This window comes from Macaca nemestrina, chromosome 3, assembly GCF_043159975.1.
Source record: "Macaca nemestrina isolate mMacNem1 chromosome 3, mMacNem.hap1, whole genome shotgun sequence".
NCBI lineage: Eukaryota > Metazoa > Chordata > Mammalia > Primates > Cercopithecidae > Macaca > Macaca nemestrina.
The window spans coordinates 136,887,097-136,908,579 of record NC_092127.1 but is presented as its reverse complement, the minus strand read 5'-3'; the positions used below and the strand labels follow the sequence as shown (position 1 = coordinate 136,908,579).

The window sequence follows — 21,483 nt, the reverse complement described above, 5'->3', positions numbered from 1 at the left end:
AATAAATATTCCAGATATATAATTTTCATTACATTCATGCCCCTTTTTACTCTAAAAAATGTGCTAGTTTGGTCAACAAATTATATAGTGACCTTGGCATTAATGCATATCAAAAACAAAATCCATTTGACCCCTTAGATATTATTTACATGATGTGCCCTGTCATTACTTGCTCAGGTGGTTTCCCACAAAGGCGGAAACGACCTTCCCCCAAAGGCTGCAAGAAAAGGAGCCCTGCCTACTGCTGGGCTAGCCACGAAATACGGCTTCATCCGGAGGCAAAAATTAAAGAAGGGAGGTGGCAGCTAGTGAGCAGCAGGGCAGCACTATGTAGTACAAATTACTCACCTGAAATCAGAAGTCCTGAGCATCAGAGCTCTGGGTCACCATTAGTAGCAATAATAAAGTTAGGCAAGCAACTTAGCTTCTCTCAACGGCATGCAATTTCTTCATCTACTTAATAGGAATACTCTCTTGTTGACCTTACATTACATAAGAGGATTTAGCTAAAAGTTCATTGGCTGGTTTGCAAAAGTGGCTCTTTCTGCTAGTTTCTGCTAAATAACAGATGGAAACATATTTCGATAACCAGAAACATTATGAGGCAGAAAGTCTTCAGCACTTAGTGCTGTTTCCATGGGCTTGTTTACTTGTACTTCCAGAAAATAAACTAACCACCTTATCTATGCTTGTTAGAATCAAATGATGTATTTAATAAACTAGAGCAAAGTAACAAAGGGGGGGGATTATTTCTATGTATCAAAATACTCTTCCACAAAAAAGTAGCATAACAACAAATAAAACTTAGTCAAGATCAATAGTTTATTTAATTTGTATACTTGAAAAATCTACATCTTTATAATTCGTATACTTGAAATATCTACATCTTAGTTTCAATCTCATCTTTATTCACAACTTCAACTAGAGCTGCAATGAACCATTTTATCTCTATAAAGATGAAAAATCCTAATACAATGACTGACAATTCCAAGCTCTACCCAGGACCTAACATACAGTTTAATTGCTTTACATCTTAGGGCATATCTTTGGTATTTTGAGTTTGTACAAGAGAAATGAAACCCCCCAAAAACGGCAAAATTCCATAGGGAATAAAACCAATCACCAGTATAGGGAGTCTTTTGAGGTATCTTGTTAAAATAAATGTATACTTGTGTTACGTTTATGGCCTCTTTAAAAAAAATTCGTTTCATACCCCAAGTACCATATTCACATCCGGAAGTAATTTTACTAGAAATTACATTTGCAAATCAATAAAAAGTAAAATAACTTATTTTCATTAAATATGACTCTTCTTGATACTCAGTTTTTTAATTAGTTAACTTTCTGACTCTGTACTACTTAAACAATATCCATTCATTTTCAAACGAACTTTGTCAGAAAGAACCTTAGATGCTAAGCTTTGTGCCACAAAAGCTCTTGACCTGTTTGCTGAAACCTGTGGACTCTTTCCCAGAACAATCCCTTTAAACATTCAATATAAAATACAAAGTACAAGGAAAACCAATTTTACTGAAATACTATCAAATGCTTTTTTTAAAAAGTATTAAATAACAGAATCTAGTGGTAGGTCTAACTACCATAACAAAGTAGTGATGTGCAGATGATGTTTTGTGGTATCTGCCTCAACTTCGTGATACTGAAGTATTTGTAAATTATATTAGCAAGTCACATGTACTAATGATATTATGTATTTGTTGCCAACACTGACAATGGAAAAAAGAAAAGCTAAATTTATTAGAAGTTAGTCACCTCCAATCCAAGTTTATGAATCCCCTGAATTCTATCCATAAGGTCCTAGGTTAAGAACATCTCAAACTGAGAGAATCTAACAAAATAATTTGTAAAATATACATGCAAATTAGCTTTCGAGATTCACAAAAGTTCTATGAGATTTAATATTAATAAATGTTTCAAAAAGAAGAAAAAGCAAAAGTGAGATAAGTCAATAATTATAAACTGCCTGTAGAGAAGAACACTGGAAAGATGATGTGGGTTCAGGCCTTGTCTTCACCATGTATTTACTGTGTCAACTTGGACAAGTTTAATTTCTTTAAGCCTCAATTTCTCAATCTGTTAACTGGAAATAGATAGTAATAGTGTCTATCTACCTCCTTTAGTTGTTGTGAGGATGGAAGGACATACTGTATGTGCAAAATCTCAGCAAAGTGCTTAACATCAAGAGCTCCTTAGATATTAAGAAAAATGTCTTTTTCAACAATACAACTGAATTCCTTAAAAGCATGATGGCATTCATTGCAGTTCCAGTTAATTACAAACAGCAAAAAAAAAAAAAAAAAAAAAAAAGTGGGGAGAGAACATCTGTTGCAAACTATACACACGTCCTCACTTTAGAATTATCAATCTTTAGATCTTTAGATAGTCTTTGGATCTAGGAACACTCTAATGAGCCTAATTATAGAAACCTACATAGAGTTCAGATGATGAAGTGAACAAACCTGGTTGGTATGATGTTGACAAGAACATGACCTCAATCTGAGAGTAAATTATTACATATTTTCCAAGAACTAGACATTAAAAAACAGCAAGATGGTTAGGTAAGTTAGGGCCAATTGATTTAATATAACATGATGCAGTCATTGAAATGCTAATAAAAACAATAGCAACACAGAAACCACTTATGATGTAACCTTAAGTGGAGCAGCTGGCTAAGCCTTCTTGGATAATACCCTGCCCTGAATTCTTTAACACTACTGTTAATTTAGGTTCAGATTGTGTTCTATTCTGACCATAAAGTTTTCTACCTTGCATGTACAATGTCTTCTCAAATCCCAAGTGAATTTCTTAACAGCAAATATCACTTATTACTAATCATTTCTTTAATTTAGCATACTCATTTACAGCTCAAATTTCACCCAAGCTCCTCTCTTAAACCTCCCTCCACAACTTAATTATCTCTAAGCCAAAGCGTAATTTCACGAGTTCCGTGGGATTCCTTGAAAGAGTATGTGCCCATGGAAAGATCATCTGGTGTTGCTCCTTTCTGCTGTTTTCATCCTCCCATCAGAGTACTAATATGAAAGAATAACAACTTCAAGGCATTTGAACAACAAAGATTTGGGTCATTAAAGAAATTGCCAAATTATTAGTAAGATCATGATTAACTAACAAGATCTAAAATTACTACTAGTCCCTCTTTTTCATCTACTGATCCATTTTAGTCAAAAATCTTGATTGTGGAAATATTAGAACACACTATTTCTGAACAGCTGGAACAAAGAAAACTTATGAGACCAAATGTTGAAATATTTAGTTTTTGAATTTAAAATGACATAAGAATTTCTTGGAAATCAAAAGTGTAGCCAGATGGCTATTATATCTCATTTTCAGTAGAACAGGTATAGCAGGAAGATAGGAACACCACCACATTATCAAATTTGCCAACTAAATAGAAGATGATTTTGAGAAACGGCCTTTCCTAGTCATTAGAAGAGACAGAAATACAGATTAAGTAGTAGAGGGAAGAGTCTGAAAAATAATGAACATTGTTACTGATAGTGTCTTTTTTAATTATTAAACTTAACTACCCATGGTAAAAGACATGAATACTTAAATAAAACAAATAAGTATCTTTTACTAGATCCAAAAATGTAGATTTTTTAAAAATGTGGTCTAGCTGCAAAAATTATAAAGCCGATGCCAGTGCGACAAAGAGAAAGGTGAAACTTCCAAAAGACCTGTAGGCAGTACACAGTTTTTTTTAAAGCTAAAAGAATAGGATGAGGAGAAAAAAGAGAATCTACCAAATTAACGATCTGAGGATTCACTGAGCAACAGGATAAACATGGAATGCTTGAGATATCCATTTAGTTAATTAAAATAAGTAGTTCAGGTAGAATAAGCCAAAGCGGGGTTTGTGAAAGTGCCCAAATTGCAGGATACCTACAAATCTGCTTTGAGCATGGCAAGGTCTATAACCTTCCCACCCAAATGGGATGGGCTGCTACCAGGCTTCTCACACTGAAAAGCACTGCGCACAAACTCAGGTGATGACTTTTAACCAAGGACATTTTGATTTGTAAACTGCTCACACACAACAACAAAATGGGAAGAATTTAGTTACAAAGACTTTTTTTTTCATTTTTAACCTTTTGCCTGGATAGTTAATTCATTTCAAGAAACAATAAGCTGCAACAAGAAGGGCTTATTTACTACTTTAACATTAATTTCCCCCAATTAATAAGACCTAAATTCTCATGCATAAACAGGAAAACAAATTCATTGCAAATTTTAAAGGAAAACTCATTGAGAGGAAAATGTTAAATGATACTTCAAAATACGGTAACTTCCAAACTCCATCAAACATTATTTATTGAAATTCTACTTAAAAAAATTCTCCACTAAAAAGCATTGTAAATATTCCATTATTATAGGTATGTGGCCAAAATATGAAAAAATAATCAAAGATACTTTTTCAATTAAGGCTCTACATAGCTCAGAAATCGTGACAAATCTGTTAATTTAAAACAGTCAATATCACTGGGATAAGAGTTTATCAAACTTAAAGGCAATTTTCAGTGAGAGTAACACTAAGGTGTAAATTTCATGGCAAAAGAAATGATGTCAGACTTAAATCACATTAACTATGAAGAACTAGACAACTAATGTGTGTCTATATATATAAAAAAGATGACTGTGGATGGGGACAAGTGGGGAGGCAGACAGTGGCAACCTCTGGAAGATGGAATCTCTTCTCTCTGCTGGTCCTAGAAGAGAAAAGAGACACCAATAAGCATCAACACACTGTCCGAATTCCTCCCCACCCGAGACCCACAAGTCCACAGGTGTTTCTCAACCTTGGGGCCAACCTCAACTTCGGAGATGGTATTCAGTACAAAGAGGGCGTCAAAACCCCCGCCTTATCTTAACTTGCCTAGTGCCGTCTTTAAAAAATAAAAACTATCAAAATATATTACTTATTTTTATAATTATAATACGCATCAAGGGGAATTGAAAGCAGCCGGGCTGAAATTAGTAACTGTTATCGTCCACGGGGATAATAGCTTTCCAATACCTTTGCACTCAACTATTTTAAATTATAAGGAGGTCACTACGTATTACTTAAAAGTTCTGAATTCTACATGAGTTGAGGGTGGGGGTGTGTGTGTGTGTGTGTGTACAAAGCAAGTGGCTACAACCAAATTTTGGGGTTGTAACTGTTGTTTGTAATGACTTCCATTCAATGTATGCAGGTCATGGAGAAGATGGGGAGATGGAGTTGTTTACAGCAAGCTGACAAAGGGAAATTAATCAAGTTGTACTATTTGAAACAAGTTATCCTCACCCTGAAAAGCACCCCTAAAACAACTGAAATTCAAAAAATAATAATACAAACAAGTAATTTAGAGTGACGACAAATAACTCCCTCAATTCTTTAATACAAATAGAATTCTACAGAATCTGCTTTTCCTAGGTAGTAGAGCTAGCTGGTAGTTCCAAACTAAGTGGCACATTCTTACCCACCCTACTACAGCTTACACAACTCTGATTCAGTTATTTTCTCACATATCCTTGTGGAAGACCTAGTCACTAGAAACTATGTCCGAAGCAAACGCTATAGGAAGTAATTTTTAAATTCAGCCACTCAAGACTAAGATCTAAATGTACACAATAGGGAGCTAATTGATTTAAATTAAATAAACAGTGTGTTTATCATTGCTTTTTTCTCGGGATTGTGCTGGGCACTGGGGGATACAAAAACTCGAGTGAGATACAATCTTCGGACATAAAATAGCAATGAAAGCGCATTTCTGGAAGCCCTGAAAGTCTGAAAACAGAGGTTCTTCTGGACTCACAGGCTCTGGGTCAAGAAGATATATTTTCATCTTGTTAAGACGGATTTTGCAAGTAAAACAAGCAAAGTAGAAGACAGAAGAGTGCGTACCCTTTTGTATTTGCATGGTTCTTCCCCAGCAACCAAGTCCCAAGAGATGTAATGAATCTAAGTCTCATCACCTGACAGAGGTTTAGGGACAGCCATACATGAAAAGACTGAGAAATCTGCATTGATACCTGGTTTTGTGAAACCATAAATAATTTTAGGGTTGGAAAAGACCTCGACAAAACCATTAACAAAGGAATTCAGAAACGCAAACATTAGTAAGTCATCTGGACAACGTCTACTCCTTTATTTACGAAACACTAAAATAACCAAAGCAAAAACAAATGTTTAGCCAAAGCCGACCACGTGTTTTTATGGTACCTTTTCTTAGTGCCTCAAATGTCTTCCTAAATCAACTGCACCTGCTGCAAAGATGGCACTTTCTGGTGCGAGAGCCCAGAGCGGAGCACGGTTTCGTTCCCCGAGCTGAGGTATCCGCGAATTGACCGCGCGACCCGCAAAGCCACCTCACAGCCAACGCGGTCCTCCACCCAGCCCGCCGCCGCGCGGCCGCCCATAAGCCTTGGGCCCCACGCGCGCTAGCGCCGCCCGCGCCCCCGCCGCCCTCCCACCGCCAGCGGCTCTGCAACCGGCGCCGGCAGCCCTCGTACCTCACACTGCTGCTCCGAAAGCCGCGGAACTCGCTCCCGGGCTCTCCCGGTGCCCTTACGGAGGGTGCTGTGCTTCTGTCCAGCGCCGTCACTCGGCCGAGGCGGCCCCGGAGCAGCAAGAAGCCGCGTACCGGCACCGTCATGGCCGCGGATTCCCGGTTTCCGGACCGGGGCTCCACCTCCCGCGGCTCCAGTCCTCGCGGCTGGAGGCCTGGCTCCGCCCTCACTCGGCCTGGCGGGGCAGCAAGTAGCGCTGCCAGCCAGGTTCCGGCAGATACGCAGAGAGGGGTCAAGAGCAGTTCCCAGGGCCGGGGACGGAACTGACGGGGCGCCGGGTCCCAGGGGGCGGGGCCAGGATCCAAGCCCCGGGCCAGCTGAGGATGTGGAGGCTTGCGTGTGGCCTGGCGACTCCGCTCCGCACCCAGAGCACACACAGCTGGCATTCCCATACCGACGGCACAGAGAAGGTCTCCAAACTAATCACTTTAGGCAGCACGCCCCACTTTCCACCAAGCCAGAGATCCTGCCCAACAGTGTCCGTGACTACGTGGAATTGGATTTAAAGCAGGAAAGAATAGGTTCATTGTGTCCCACTCCCTTTGTGAGATTCCTTGGAAGCTGGAGAAAAGAACAAAGGTGTGTGGAGAAGGAGCAAAACCTGGCTGAACAAGGAAGGTCTGGACTTTAGGATTTCTATACTTCTACTTTATCATCTCCACTTTTGGAAGGAAATATTGACCAATATCTGTCTTTTCCGGAGTTTATGATCAAGTCGATGCAGGCTAAGAACCCTGCATTGTGTGGTGAGCTTGTGTGGTGAGGAAGCAAAATATCTGCTCCCTCTGGAAAAGTAAAACATTAGACTGTCCTTTCATTGTGCAAATTAAAGCAGACACACAAAAAACAGTCACAGATAAAACCAGCTGCAAAGTTAACAGGAAACAACTTTTCTCCCAAGGTCAGGCTGCTGCTGTTGAGTCAGAACAACCTCTTTCATAGCTGCACTTTTACTGAGAAAAAAATTTTTTTTTAAATCATAGACTGTCAGAAAGTTTTCTCTTTAAAATCATATCAACAAGAATGGGATACCCTACTCTTGCCTGGCTGATCTAAATCCATTTAACACAAATAAGCAGCCTAGAAGAAAATACAGGAAAAAAAATCTAGGTGGCTTTGGGTTTGGCAAGGAGACTTTAGATACAACACCTAAATCACAATTCATAAAAACAATTTAAACTTCTGCCATGCAAAAGACACTTTTAAGATAAAGAAACAAATCACATACTGGGAGAAAATATTTGCAAAACATTTTTGCAAGGGCTTACACCCAAAGTGTACAAAGAACTCTTGAAACTCAACAATTTAAAAAAAAGATAAAAGGAAAACAAGCAAGTCAGTTAAAAGTGAGCAAAAGATCTGAAAACACCCAGCAAAGCAGACATTCAGAGGTCAAAAGAAAAGGAAAAACGTTCAATGTCTTTTATCATTAAGGAAATACAAATTAAAACAACAATGAGATACCACTACACTCCCATTAGAACGGCTGAAGTCCAAAAAACTGGTAATACCAAATGCTAGTAAGGATGTGCAGCAACAGGAACTTTCATTCATTGTTGGTGAATAAAAAATGGTTCAGTCACTTTGGAAGACAGTGTGGCAGATTCTTACAAAGTTAAATATCATTTAACCATGCAATCCAGCAACCATGTTCTTATATATTTACCCAATTGATTTTAAAACATGTCTGCAATAAACCATCATATGAATGTTTATAGCATCTTTATTCATATTCTCCAGAAACCAAGATGTTCTTAAAGAAGCGATAGATAAACAAATCGTGGAATATCCGTACAATGCGATGTTATTCATCAATCAAAAGGAGCAAGCTACCAAGCCATAAAAAGACATGGATGAACCTTAAATACATACTGATAAGTGAAGGAAGGTAGTCTGAAAAGGCTACATACTGCATGATTTTTATTGTATGTCATTCTACAAAAGGCAAAATTATAGAGACAGTTAAAAGATCAGTGGTTGCCAAAGGTTCAGAGGATAGGGCAGAGATTTGAGTAGTGTAGCACAGAGGGTTTTTAGGACCGTATGACTATTTTATATGATACTGTAATGTTAGACGCATGACACTATGCATTTGTCAAAACCTACAGAACTTTACAACACAAAGAGGGAAACAATGTATACCATATTAAAAAATACTATTCACATTGGAAAATTATGTTTTCTGCAGTGTTACCAGAATCAGGGCTCTGTTTATTCTCCGTAAGACTTGCATAGAAAATAAGCTATTATATTTTGTTTGTATGTTCTAAATACATACAAACATTTTACACATTTTATCTAGATGTGTAAAAGTGTTTTTTAAAAAATCACATGGAATGGCTTTTTCAATACTGAAAAGTGGAGGGACATTTGCTTAAACAAATATTTCAAAAAGTAATATGTACATCATCCGGAAAATTATTTGTGGTAAGGAAATATTCTTCACTCCCGTTGCATTTCTCAGACAAAGTGGTGAATCCGTGCTGCCTCCTATTTTGTCAACAAAGATACTATTTACCCTTTACATTTTTGTATCAATATATTTTGAAAATCTAATGTTCTTTATTGCAGACATTCATTTGTTAACAGATTTGTTTGTTTTTAACGTTTTACCTAAAATTTGACATGCTTTCAGAACAGATTTGCCTCTTTATTTAACATTGTAGAAATGTAATTAACAAATAATTCTCACTACACAATTAAGAATAGACATTCTTTTATGATATCTTCCAAATTTTATCAGTTAGCAAAACTTAATACACTAATTAAAATATTTCTACATATGATGAGAATGTTTACAATTTAAAGTTTTGAACTTGTTTTGGATGTGATTATAGGTACAAAAATCGTGTAACACTATGCTCATGCTAAGAACCGATATAACAAAATTACTGAAATAAATGTGCTGTGAAGAATGGAAAAAAATATGTTATTTAGCAGGTTGGTGGTTACCAGGAAGGAATGAAGGTTGTGAGAAGAGAATCTAACTGCATTACACTTATATGAAACAATCTCACTGGAAAGGCTGGGGAAAAGGTGCCGACCTAAATAACTTTGGAATTGCAAGGTTAAAAATCTAACAATAGAAGAAACTGCACATAGGCGCTGTGCTCTAGTTAATAAAGTTGTTGATTTACATTACCAATTCTGACATGGCTATACATGTATACTGCAATTAAACAGTTATTTAAATGGAAGTGGATGATAGGAGCCAGGTTCCTCATTTTTGAAGTGGCTATATACAGATAAGCAATGAGAGGAGGATGTAATCCTTATGATAATAGATTAGAGTTGGGAACATCAGTTTTAGCTTAATATAAATACGGATGGTTACGTATAGAAATATTTATGGATGTATGAATATTCAGGAGTTAGTTTACCTATATATATATTTATTTGCTTTGCCAGCTGAGAATGCCTAAAACAACACCCGAAAGCAATAAGCACATCTTCAGCCTAGATATTGGTTTCTAGTGTCATTCTACAATAACAGGAACCAGGACTCCTTGGAAAAATGGCTGATTCTAGGCTCAGGAAATATATTAGATGATCCTAGAGCATCGTGTAATTCTGGAAGGTAAGGAACTCAAATAAATCCCACATTGATGGGAATGTGTCAGGGACAGGAGCCAACTGAAAGAGTTCCTAATGTCCAAAGATGGAACAATTTGAGTAGCAAAATATTGTAGTATTGGATTATAACCCAAAGTATAAAATTAATAGCCATGAGCCCATACTCATATAAATAAATATGTGATTGAATAAATAAATAAATGGGGGAAAGAAGAAACATGGTGCAGAATTCCTACAGTGTCTGTAGATACTCCACTCTGAAGGAGGAGTAGAATTCTTCACTTCTTAAATGGGAACTGATCATAGTGACTTTCTTTCAGAGTTCAGTTTAGAAAATGGGAAAAGAGAGTAACTTGCCTGTGGAGAAACCTGACAAACACTACCTCAGACAGTGATGAGGATTAACATCAACACTGACACATCATACTGATAGGATGGATACTTGATATAATGTGATGAGAATTGTACTTTACCTCTGCAGTCTTCCTGCAAAACCCATAACCCCAGTCTGGTAATGAGAAAAACAATTAAACAAATCCCAATAGAGGGACATCCTACAATATACCTGAAGAGTATGTCTCAAAACCATAAAGATAATCAAAAACAAGGAAAGTCTAAGGAACTGTCAGAAGCAAGAAGAACCTAGAAAACCATGACAACTAAATATAATGTACTATCTTGGATTGGATCCTGGAACAGATGAATGGCTTTACATAAAAATGAAGATCTGAATAAAGTATAGACTTTTGTTAATAGTAATGTATCAATATTGATTCATTATATTGTATAATGTATGTATTGATGTATCCTGCTTGTCACTAGCTGCTCTTAAAGAAGTTTGTGCTTCAGGAACAGAAAACCAAACACTGCAAGTTCTCATTCATAAGTGGGATTGAACAATCAGAACACATGGATACAGGGAGGGGAACATCATACACTGGGGCCTGTCAATGGGTGGCGATAAGGGGTGGGAGAGCATTAGAACAAATACCTAATGCATGCAGGGCTTAAAACCTAGATGGTGGATTGACAGGTGCAGCAAACTACCATGGCACATGTATACCTATATAACAAACCTGCATGTTCTGCATATGTATCCCAGAACTTAAAGTAAAAAAAAAGAAAAAAAAAAGAAAAAAAAATATTGTGCTTGTCTATCAAACAAAATTTTCCATGAGCTCTTCCAAATGATATTTTCTGTAAGGGAATTCTCAATAAAAATATAAACAACTTTACAGCATATGTTTTTTAAAAACCTGATATTTATATAAATTAGAAAACCAAAGTAGAAAACCAAAACAGACAGAAATGGAAAAGAAGCTATGAATCAAATATAACAATAAAGCTTCCTAAAGCAGAGTTTTTTTATGCCCTCAAAGTATAATTCATACTTAAAAATCTTTCCAAATCATAGAGAAAGAATTTCCCAAGTATTATATTCAAACCCGATTTAAAGGAATACAGAAAAAGAAAACTATTGAACAATATAACTGATAAATGTAATTATTAAGATATTAAAGAAAACATTGTTGATATAATTTGATGTCATTATAAAACAAAAGACTACCACAACTAAATGATAATACAAAGACGGGTTAATTAGGATAATATTGGAAATATGTCAGTTAATATATCACATAAATATGGAAAATAAAAGAGTATTTGATAAAATTCAATAACCTTTCCTAATAACACTTAATAAACTAGATATAAAAATATTTCAGATCAACAGCCAATAGCATTCCTAACAATGAACCTGTAGAGACATTCCAATAAAAATCTGGAAAACCTATGAAGTAAACATTAAGACTCTGATGAGTAATGTATGCAAAGACTTGAATTAATAGAAAGCCCCAAGATGCTTAATATTGTAAATATGTCACCTTTCACTAAAATAATCTATTAATCCAATACCCAATAAAATATTTCAGTTTTTAGTCAAATGGGGGAATATTTAATATAATAATAACAGCATATGTTTCCCAGAATTTTCTTTGTGCCAAGGCTGTGCTGAACACTTTTCAGAAGTTATTCTTTTAACCCTCATCACAATGAAGATATGAGGAACCAGGTAAAATAGGCTGGATTACTTGCTAAGACCTACAGCTACCAAGTGATAAAAGTGAAGTTCAAGTCCCAGGTAGTGTGAAACCAGTGCCCACACTTCTAACTGCAGTGCTTTTCTAAATCTAATGTTCTTCTGGAAAAGTTGGCATGCTATATCGTTAAGATACAGAGAACTCATCCAAGTGTCTGCATTTTAGTCATTTATACAATCTTCTGTAAGTATAAAATTGATTTTTGATTTAAATCTATGTAATAAGGAGAAAACAATTTTTAATTTTCAAATGACTGGTGGATTCTATTGAAAAATTGATTACCAAGTTTTATTTCATGATTATCAATTAATGTGACTACCAATTTCATATTTTAATAACTTATTGATAATTTATTTGTGGTCTTATAATGCCATTAACTACATAAAAAGTGCACCTGGTTTAGAATATAATGTTCACTATATATACTGTATGTGTCTATATACATGTCAATATATAATCAATGTTACAATGATTGTCTTTTTTCTAATTCCTCTGCTCAACTTATTAAAGACTAAGAATGATGTAAAGAACTCAATTTTTCTTTATTTTTTATCACATATTATATCATTATTTCATCAGTGAATATGAGATGATGATTGTAACAGATTCCATATAGTTTATCTATTATCATTATATAATGGTCTTCTTTATTTTGTTAAGGCTTCTTGTTTTCCATGGTAATTGTTAGACATTACTACTCCTATCCTTGCTTAGTTTTAATATGAAAAGTCTCACATGTATTTTCTATATATATATATATACACACACACACACGTATACATATACATAGGTATACTTGTATCTTTTTACATTTAAATTTTGTTTCATTTTGTTTTGATGTGTGTCATTTAAAACAACACATGTTAATTTTTTTAAGTTATTGGATAATGTTTGGAGCAGAAAATAATATGCATATAATATATATGTATTGACTTTCGATTGCTGTTATAACAAATTATCACAAATTTAGTGGTTTAAATAATACAAATTTGGCCAGGCGCGGTGGCTCACGCCTGTAATCCCAGAACTTTGGGAGGCCGAGGCAGGTGGATCACCTGAGGTCGGGAGTTTGAGACCAGCCTGACCAACATAGAGAAACCCCGTCTCTACTAAGAAATACAAAATTAGCCGGGCATGGTGGCACATGCCTGTAATCCCAGCTACTCAGGAGGCTAAGGCAGGAGAATCACTTGAACCCAGGATGTGGAAGTTGCAGTGAGCCGAGATCGCACCATTGCACTCCAGCCTGGGCAACAAGAGTGAAACTCTGTTCAAAACAAACAAACAAACAAACAAAAACTTATGGTGTTACATTTCTTTAAGTTAGAAGTGTGGTGTGGGTCTCACAGGGCTATAGTCAATTAGGGTTGTATTCCTTCTGGAGCCTCTAAGGAGAATCCATCTCCTTCCTTTTTGCATCTTCTATAGACAACCTACCTACTTCCTTTGGCTTGTTGGCACCCTTCCCCCATCTTTAAAGCCAACAATGTCAAAATCCCTCTCTTACTCTTCTTCCATTATTTCTCTCTTTTTCTCTCTCTCTCTCTTTTACTTACTACAGCCAGGAGACGGTCTCTATTCTAAAGGCCTCATGATTTGATTGAGCCCACTAGGTTAATTCAAGATAATCTCCATATCTCAAAAGTTACAAACTATAATCACATCTGTAAAAGTACCATTTGTCATGTAAGGTGATATATTCACAAGTTTCGAAACCTAGGATATAAACTCTTTTTTTTGGGGGGAGCACTATTCTACCTACCACAACACACAACACCCTTGCAAATTATGAAGCATAACAACCAGAAGAATATTCCTGAGCCTACCACCCAATGTAAGAATTAAAACTTAAGACCTTTCCGATCTCAATAAATAAATCCATCTTTCATATCCCAAATTTTTTTTTTTTTTTTTTTTGAGATGGAGTCTCACTCTGTCACCCAGGCTGGAGTGCAGTGGCCAGATCTCAACTCACTGCAAGCTCCGCCTCCCAGGTTTACACCATTCTCCTGCCTCAGCCTCCCGAGTAGCTGGGACTACAGGCGCCCGCCACCTTGCCTGCTAGTTTTTTGTATTTTTTTAGTAGAGACGGGGTTTCACCGTGTTAGCCAGGATGGTCTCGATCTCTTGACCTCGTGATCCACCCGTCTCAGCCTCCCAAAGTGCTGGGATTACAGGCTTGAGCCACCGCACCCGGCCCCAAATTTTTTTAATCAGAAGTAATCATTGTCTTGAATTTTGTAGTTTAATCCTTTGCTTTAAAAATAATTTAATCACAAATACATCTTTTAACAACATAATGCTCAGTCTTGCTTGGTTTTTGTTATTTGAGCTTTAAGATATGATATTGAGCTGGATGCAGTCTTCAAGCACTTGTTTTTTTCCCTTTTACTCTGTGTTTCCAAAACATATTCATTTTGTTGCATGTAGCTATAATTCATTCATTTTTTCTGCTAAATGTTATTAAATTGGGGGCATTATTTTTTCACCAGCCTATCAACAAATGTCTGAGTTTGTGTTAGGCAGAATCTAGTAGGAAACAGAAACCACCGTAGGTACTTCAAATAAAAGAAATGTAATATAGGGATTTAATTATGTAGATAATGGAAGAACTTAGAAGCCAAAAAGGATACAAAATAACCCAACAGCAGGAAAGCACTAAAACTGCTAAATCTGGTGAGACAACTGGATGGAGCAGGTGACACTATCAGAACTGAGAAGATAAAACTATCTAATGAGAGCTGGAATCATGGCAAAGTCTGCCTTGCAGGACCTGGAACTATCTAAGCAATGATGGACAGAGAAAGCTACGTCCACAAGGGAGACAGCAGAAAGATAAGAAGAAAAATACACTGGGCTTCCCCTTCTCCCACGCTCCAATATTTGGCTACTGTTTCCCATTGGTCAAACCTACCAGGAAACCAAAAAGCAAACAGGCCTAAGAAATATAGTCTTTTGGGACACAGAAAAGACTCGGTAAGGGAAAGGCAATGGGATTAATCTAAATGTAAACAAGCCAGACCCAGTGAGTTCTCCAGTTATTTATGACAGTAAAAATAAAAATGTGGCCATGAGCATTCGTGTATATGACTCTTGATGCACTTATGCAAGAGTTTCTCTGTAAGTAGATTTGTAGGGTCATAAGATATGTTCATACTCAATTTTAAAAGTTAGTAGCACTCTCCTAAAATTCATGTGGAATATTAAGGGACTATAAAGCCAGCACTTTGGGAGGCTGAGGTGGGTGAATCACTTGAGCCCAAGAATTTGAAACCCTATCTCTACAAAAAATACAAAAATTGGCTGGGTATGGTGGCATGGTAGTCCCAGCTACTGGGGAGGTTGAGACAGGAGAATCACTCGAGCCTGGGAGGTAGAGGTTGCAGTGAGCAGAAACCATGCCACTGCGCTCCAGTCTGTGCGACAGAGCAAAACTCTGTCTAAATAAATAAAATGTGTGGGAAAAGGCAATAAAAAGTGGGGGGGAACACAAATAGCCAAAACTATCATGAAAAGAACAATGTTGGAGGTCTCACACTTCCTGATTTCAAACTTATCAGAAAGCTACCCTAGACAAAACAGAGTGGCACTGGCATAGAAGCTGACATATAGACCAAAGAGCTTAAAAATAAACCTTTGCATATATGGTTAATTGATTTTTGACATGGTGCCAATATCATTTGATGGGGAAAAGATAGTCTTTTCAATAAATAGTGTTAGGAAAACTGGATATCCATAACCAAAAGAATGAAGTTGGACCCTTATACCATACAAAAATCAACTTAAAATGGATCAAAGAAATGGATTACAAGAAACTTCTGTGCAGCAGAGGACATGATCAACAGAGTGAAAAGGCAACCAAGAGAACAGGAGAAAATATTAACAAATTATATATTTGATAAATGGTTAATATTCAGAATATATTAAAAAGAAAACTTTTATAGCTCGACAGAAAACAACTCAATTAAAATTGGGCAAAGGACTTACACTGACATTTTTCCAAATGGCCAATAAAACAAGATGCTGAACATCACTAATTATTAAGGGAATGCAAATCCAAATTGCAATGTGATACCACCTCATGTCCGTTAGGATAGCTATTATAAAAACAAACAAACAGAAAACAACAAGTGTTGGGAGCATGTGGAGAAATTGGAAAGATAAGATCGAGGCAGACAACCAGATTTTTCACCATCTTGGATTCCCTGGCAGGAGACATATCCCTGAGTTAACCTGCAGGAAGCATTATAAATGCCTGAATGGAGAAATATCCCTGAAGACAGCCAAAGACAAAAGTGGGGATGTAGAAACTCTGCTCTGGAACTCGTCCAAAGGAGATGCCAAATTAGAGTGGCTGCTTAGCACCACAAGGTGGTAGAAGATTCTTCCCACACATCCCCTAGACAAGAACCCCTAGCCAGTCTTCCCACACTGCCAGGGCATAACCTTTTGAACTCCTTCTATCAGAGAGGGGCAGGGCTCTGAGTTTATTAGCGCCAAGGGGAACCTGGACTTGAAGAGCAGACCTAGAAACAAAAAGGAGACAAAGACTTACTGGTAAAGAACCTCTATTCAGGAGAGTATGGGAGAAAAAAAAAGAAAAGAACCTCTAAGCAAACATATCAAACACAAACCCAAAGCAACCAGACAGAGAAGACTGGAATAAATAACTAATCCTTCAATGAAAATACATAGATGTACATCCACAAGAAACAACAGCAAACAGGAAAACGTTTTTAAGGAAACTCAGTATTCTCCAAGATAGCACAGAAAAGCAATTCAGAAATTTATTAGAGAAAATTAACAAAGAGATTGAAATTTTAAAAGAACACCGAAATCTTAAAACTGAGAGATTCATTTGCTGAACTGAAGAATTCATTAGAAGTTCTCAACAGCAGAATAGGTCAAGCAGAAGAAATAATAAATGAACTCAAAGACAGACTATTGGAAAATACACAGTCAGAGGAGGAAAAAGAAAATAGAATGAAAACAAATGAAGATTGACTATAAGATATAAAAAAACTACCTCAAAAGACCAAATCTGGAATTACAGCTGTTCAAGAAAAAGTTGTCTCGGGGGTGGAGCAAGATGGCCAAATAGGAACAGCTCCAGTCTCCAGCTCCCAGCGCCAGTGACACAGAACACTGGTGATTTCTGCATTTTCAACTGAGGTACCGGTTTCATCTCACTAGGGAGTGCGGGACAATCAGTGCTGGTCAGCTGCTGCAGCCCAACCAGGGAGAACTGAAGCAGGGTGAGGCATCACCTCACCTGGGAAGTGCAAGGGGGAAGGGAATCCCTTTTCATAGCCAGGGGAACTGAGACACACAACACCTGGAAAATTGGGTAACTCTCACCCCAATACTGTGCTTTACCAAGGGTCTTAGCAAACGGCACACCTGGAGATTATATCCCACACCTGGCCGGGAGGGTCCCACTAACACAGAGCCTCCCTCATTGCTAGCACAGCAGTCTGCGATCTAACAGCAAGGCAGCAGTGAGGCTGGGGGAGGGGCGCCCACCATTGCTGAGGCTTAAGTAGGTAAACAAAGCCACTGGGAAGCTCGAACTGGGTTGAGCCCACAGCAGCCCTGCCTGTCTCTGTAGACTCCACCTTTGCAGACAGGGCACAGCTAAACAAACAAACAAAAAAATCAGCAGAAACCTCTGCAGACGCAAACGACCCTGTCTGACAGCTTTGAAGAGAGCAGTGAATCTCCAAACAAGGAGGTTGAGATCTGAGAACGGACAGACTGCCTGTTTAAGTGGGTCCCTAACCCCTGAGTAGCCTAACTGGGAGACATCCCCCACTAGGGGCAGACCGACACCCCACCCCTCACACGGTGGGGTACACCCCTGAGACAAAGCTTCCAAAGCAAGAATCAGACAGGTACACTTGCTGTTCAGCAATATTCTATCTTCTGCAGCCTCTGCTGCTGATACCCAGGCCAACAGGGTCTGAAGTGGACCTCAAAGCAATCTCCAACAGACCTACAGCTGAGGGTCCTGACTGTTAGAAGAAAAAATAACAAACAGGAAGGACACACACACCAAAACCCCATCAGTACTTCACCATCATCAAAGACCAGAGGCAGATAAAACTACAAAGATGGGGAAAAAGCAGGGCAGAAAAGCTGGAAATTCAAAAAATAAGAGTGGATCTTCCCCTCCAAAGGAACACAGCTTATCACCAGCAACGGATCAAAGCTGGATGGAGAATGACTTTGACGAGTTGAGAGAAGAAGGTTTCAGTCCATCAAAGTTCTCAGAGCTAAAGGGGGAATCACATACCCAGCGCAAAGAAACTAAAAATCTTGTAAAAAGAATGGAAGAATGGATAACTAGAATAATCAATGCAGAGAAGGCCATAAATGAACTGACAGAGATAAAAACCATGGCACGAGAAATATGTGACAATTGCACAAGCTTCAGTAACCGACTCGATCAACTGGAAGAAAGAGTATCAGTGATTGAGGATCAAATGAATAAAATGAAGCGAGAAGAGAAGTCTAAAGAAAAAGGAGGAAAAAGAAATCAACAAAGCCTTCAAGAAGTATGGGATTATGTGAAAAGACCAAATCTACGTCTGATTGGGGTGCCTGAAAGTGAGGGGGAAAATGGAACCAAGTTGGAAAACACTCTTCAGGATATCATCCAGGAGAACTTCTCCAACCTAGTAAGGCAGGCCAACATTCAAATTCAGGAAATACAGAGAATGCCACAAAGATACTCCTCGAGAAGAGCAACTCCAAGACACATAATTGTCAGATTCACTAAAGTTGACATGAAGGAAAAACTGTTAAGGGCAGCCAGAGAGAAAAGTCGGGTTACCCATAAAGAGAAGCCCATCAGACTAACAGCAGATCTCTCGGCAGAAACTCTACAAGCCAGAAGAGAGTGGGGGCCAATATTCAACATTCTTAAAGAAAAGAATTTTAAACCCAGAATTTCATATCCAGCCAAACTAAGTTTCATAAGTGAAGGAGAAATAAAATCCTTTACAGACAAGCAAATGCTTAGAGATTTTGTCACCACCAGGCCTGCCTTACAAGAGACCCTGAAGGAAGCACTAAACATGGAAAGGAAAAACCATTACCAGTCATTGCAAAAGCATGCCAAAATGTAGAGACCATCGATGATAGGAAGAAACTGCATCAACTAACGAGCAAAATAACCAGTTAATATCATAATGACAGGATCAAGTTCACACATAACAATATTAACCTTAAATATAAAAGTACTAAATGGTCCAATTAAAAGACACAGACTGGCAAACTGGATAAAGAGTCAAGACCCATCAGTTTGCTGTATTCAGGAGACCCATCTCACATGCAGAGACACATATATACTCAAAATAAAGGGATAGAGGAGGATCTACCAAGCAAATGGAGAACAAAAAAAAGCAGGGGTTGCAATACTAGTCTCTGATAAAACAGACTTTAAACCATCAAAGATCAAAAGAGACAAAGAAGGCCATTACATAATGGTAAAGGGATCAATTTAACAGGAAGAGCTAACTATCCTAAATATATATGCACTCAATACAGGAGCACACAGATTCATAAAGCAAGTCCTTAGAGACTTACAAAGAGACTTAGACTCCCATACAATAATAATGGGAGACTTCAACACTCCACTGTCAACATTAGACAGATCAATGAGACAGAAAGTTGACAAGGATATCCAGGAATTGAACTCATCTCTGCACCAAGCAGACCTAATAGACATCTACAGAACTCTCCACCCCAAATCAACAGAATATACATTCTTCTCAGCACCACATTGCACTTATTCCAAAATTGACCACATAATTGGAAGTAAAGCACTCCTCAGCAAATGTACAAGAACAGAAATTATAACAAACTGTCTCTCAGACCACAGTGCAATCAAACTAGAACTCAGGACTAAGAAACTCAATCAAAACTGCTCAACTACATGGAAACTGAACAACCTGCTCCTGAATGACTACTGTGTACATAGCGAAATGGAGGCAGAAATAAAGATTTTCTTTGAAACCAATGAGAACAAAGATACCACATACCAGAATCTCTGTGACACATTTAAAGCATTGTGTAGACAGAAATTTATAGCACTAAATGCCCACAAGAGACAGCTGGAAAGATCTAAAATTGACACTCTAACATCACAGTTAAACGAACTAGAGAAGAAAGAGCAAACACATTCAAAAGCTAGCAGAAGGCAGGAAATAACTAGGATCAGAGCAGAACTGAAGGAGATGGAGACACAAAAAACCCTTCAAAAAATCAATGAATCCAGGAGTTGGTTTTTTGAAAAGATCAACAAAATTGATAGACCACTAGCAAGACTAATAAAGAAGAAAAGAGAGAAGAATCAAATAGATGCAATAAAAAATGATAAAGGGGATATCACCACCGACCCCACAGAAATACAAACTACCATCAGAGAATAGTCTAAACACCTCTACGCAAATAAACTAGAAAATCTAGAAGAAATGGATAATTTCCTGGACCCTTACACTCTCCCAAGACTAAACCAGGAAGAAGTTGAATCCCTGAATAGACCAATAGCAGGCTCTGAAATTGAGGCAATAATTAATAGCCTACCAACCAAAAAAAGTCCAGGACCAGATGGATTCACAGCTGAATTCTACCAGAGGTACAAGGAGGAGCTGGTACCATTCCTTCTGAAGCTATTCCAATCAATAGAAAAAGAGGGAATCCTTCCTAACTCATTTTATGAGGCCAACATCATCCTGATACCAAAGCCTGGCAGAGACACAACAAAAAAAGAGAATTTTAGACCAATATCCCTCATGAATGTTGATGCAAAAATCCTCAATAAAATACTGGCAAACCAAATCCAGCAGTACATCAAAAACTTATCCACCATGATCAAGTGGGCTTCATTCCTGGGATGCAAGACTGGTTCAACATATGCAAATCAATAAACGTAATCCAGCATATAAACAGAACCAAAGACAAAAACCACATAATTATCTCAATAGATGCAGAAAGCCCTTTGACAAAATTAAACAGCCCTTCATGCAAAAACTCTCAATAAATTTGGTATCGATGGAACGTATCTCAAAATAATAAGAACTATTTGTGACAAACCCACAGCCAATATCATACTGAATGGGCAAAAACTGGAAGCATTCCCTTTGAAAACCGGCACAAGACAGGGATGCCCTCTCTCAACACTCCTATTCAACATAGTGTTGGAAGTTCTGGCTAGGGCAAT

The 21,483-nt window shown here is 37.6% G+C and overlaps 1 protein-coding gene across 14 annotated transcripts in view; it reads right to left on the bottom strand.

Moving 5' to 3' along the window:
- The window catches only part of LOC105477284 (methylenetetrahydrofolate dehydrogenase (NADP+ dependent) 2 like), a 151,668-nt gene extending 140,121 nt beyond the window's left edge, over positions 1-11,547 (bottom strand). For 4 of the 14 annotated variants that reach the window (XR_003016983.2, XR_011621230.1, XM_024791423.2 and 1 more), the window contains exon 1: positions 6,532-11,539. Coding sequence is in view for 8 of the 14 variants with exons in the window: in XM_024791423.2 (XP_024647191.2) it covers positions 6,532-6,980 (449 nt within the window). In the remaining 6 variants the exon portion in view is untranslated. Of the gene's footprint in view, positions 1-348; positions 4,746-6,531 lie in introns of those variants that run through there. The other 10 variants (XR_011621231.1, XR_011621232.1, XR_003016982.2 and 7 more) reach the window with 7 other exon arrangements.
- Between the last annotated feature and the right edge of the window lie 9,936 nt (positions 11,548-21,483).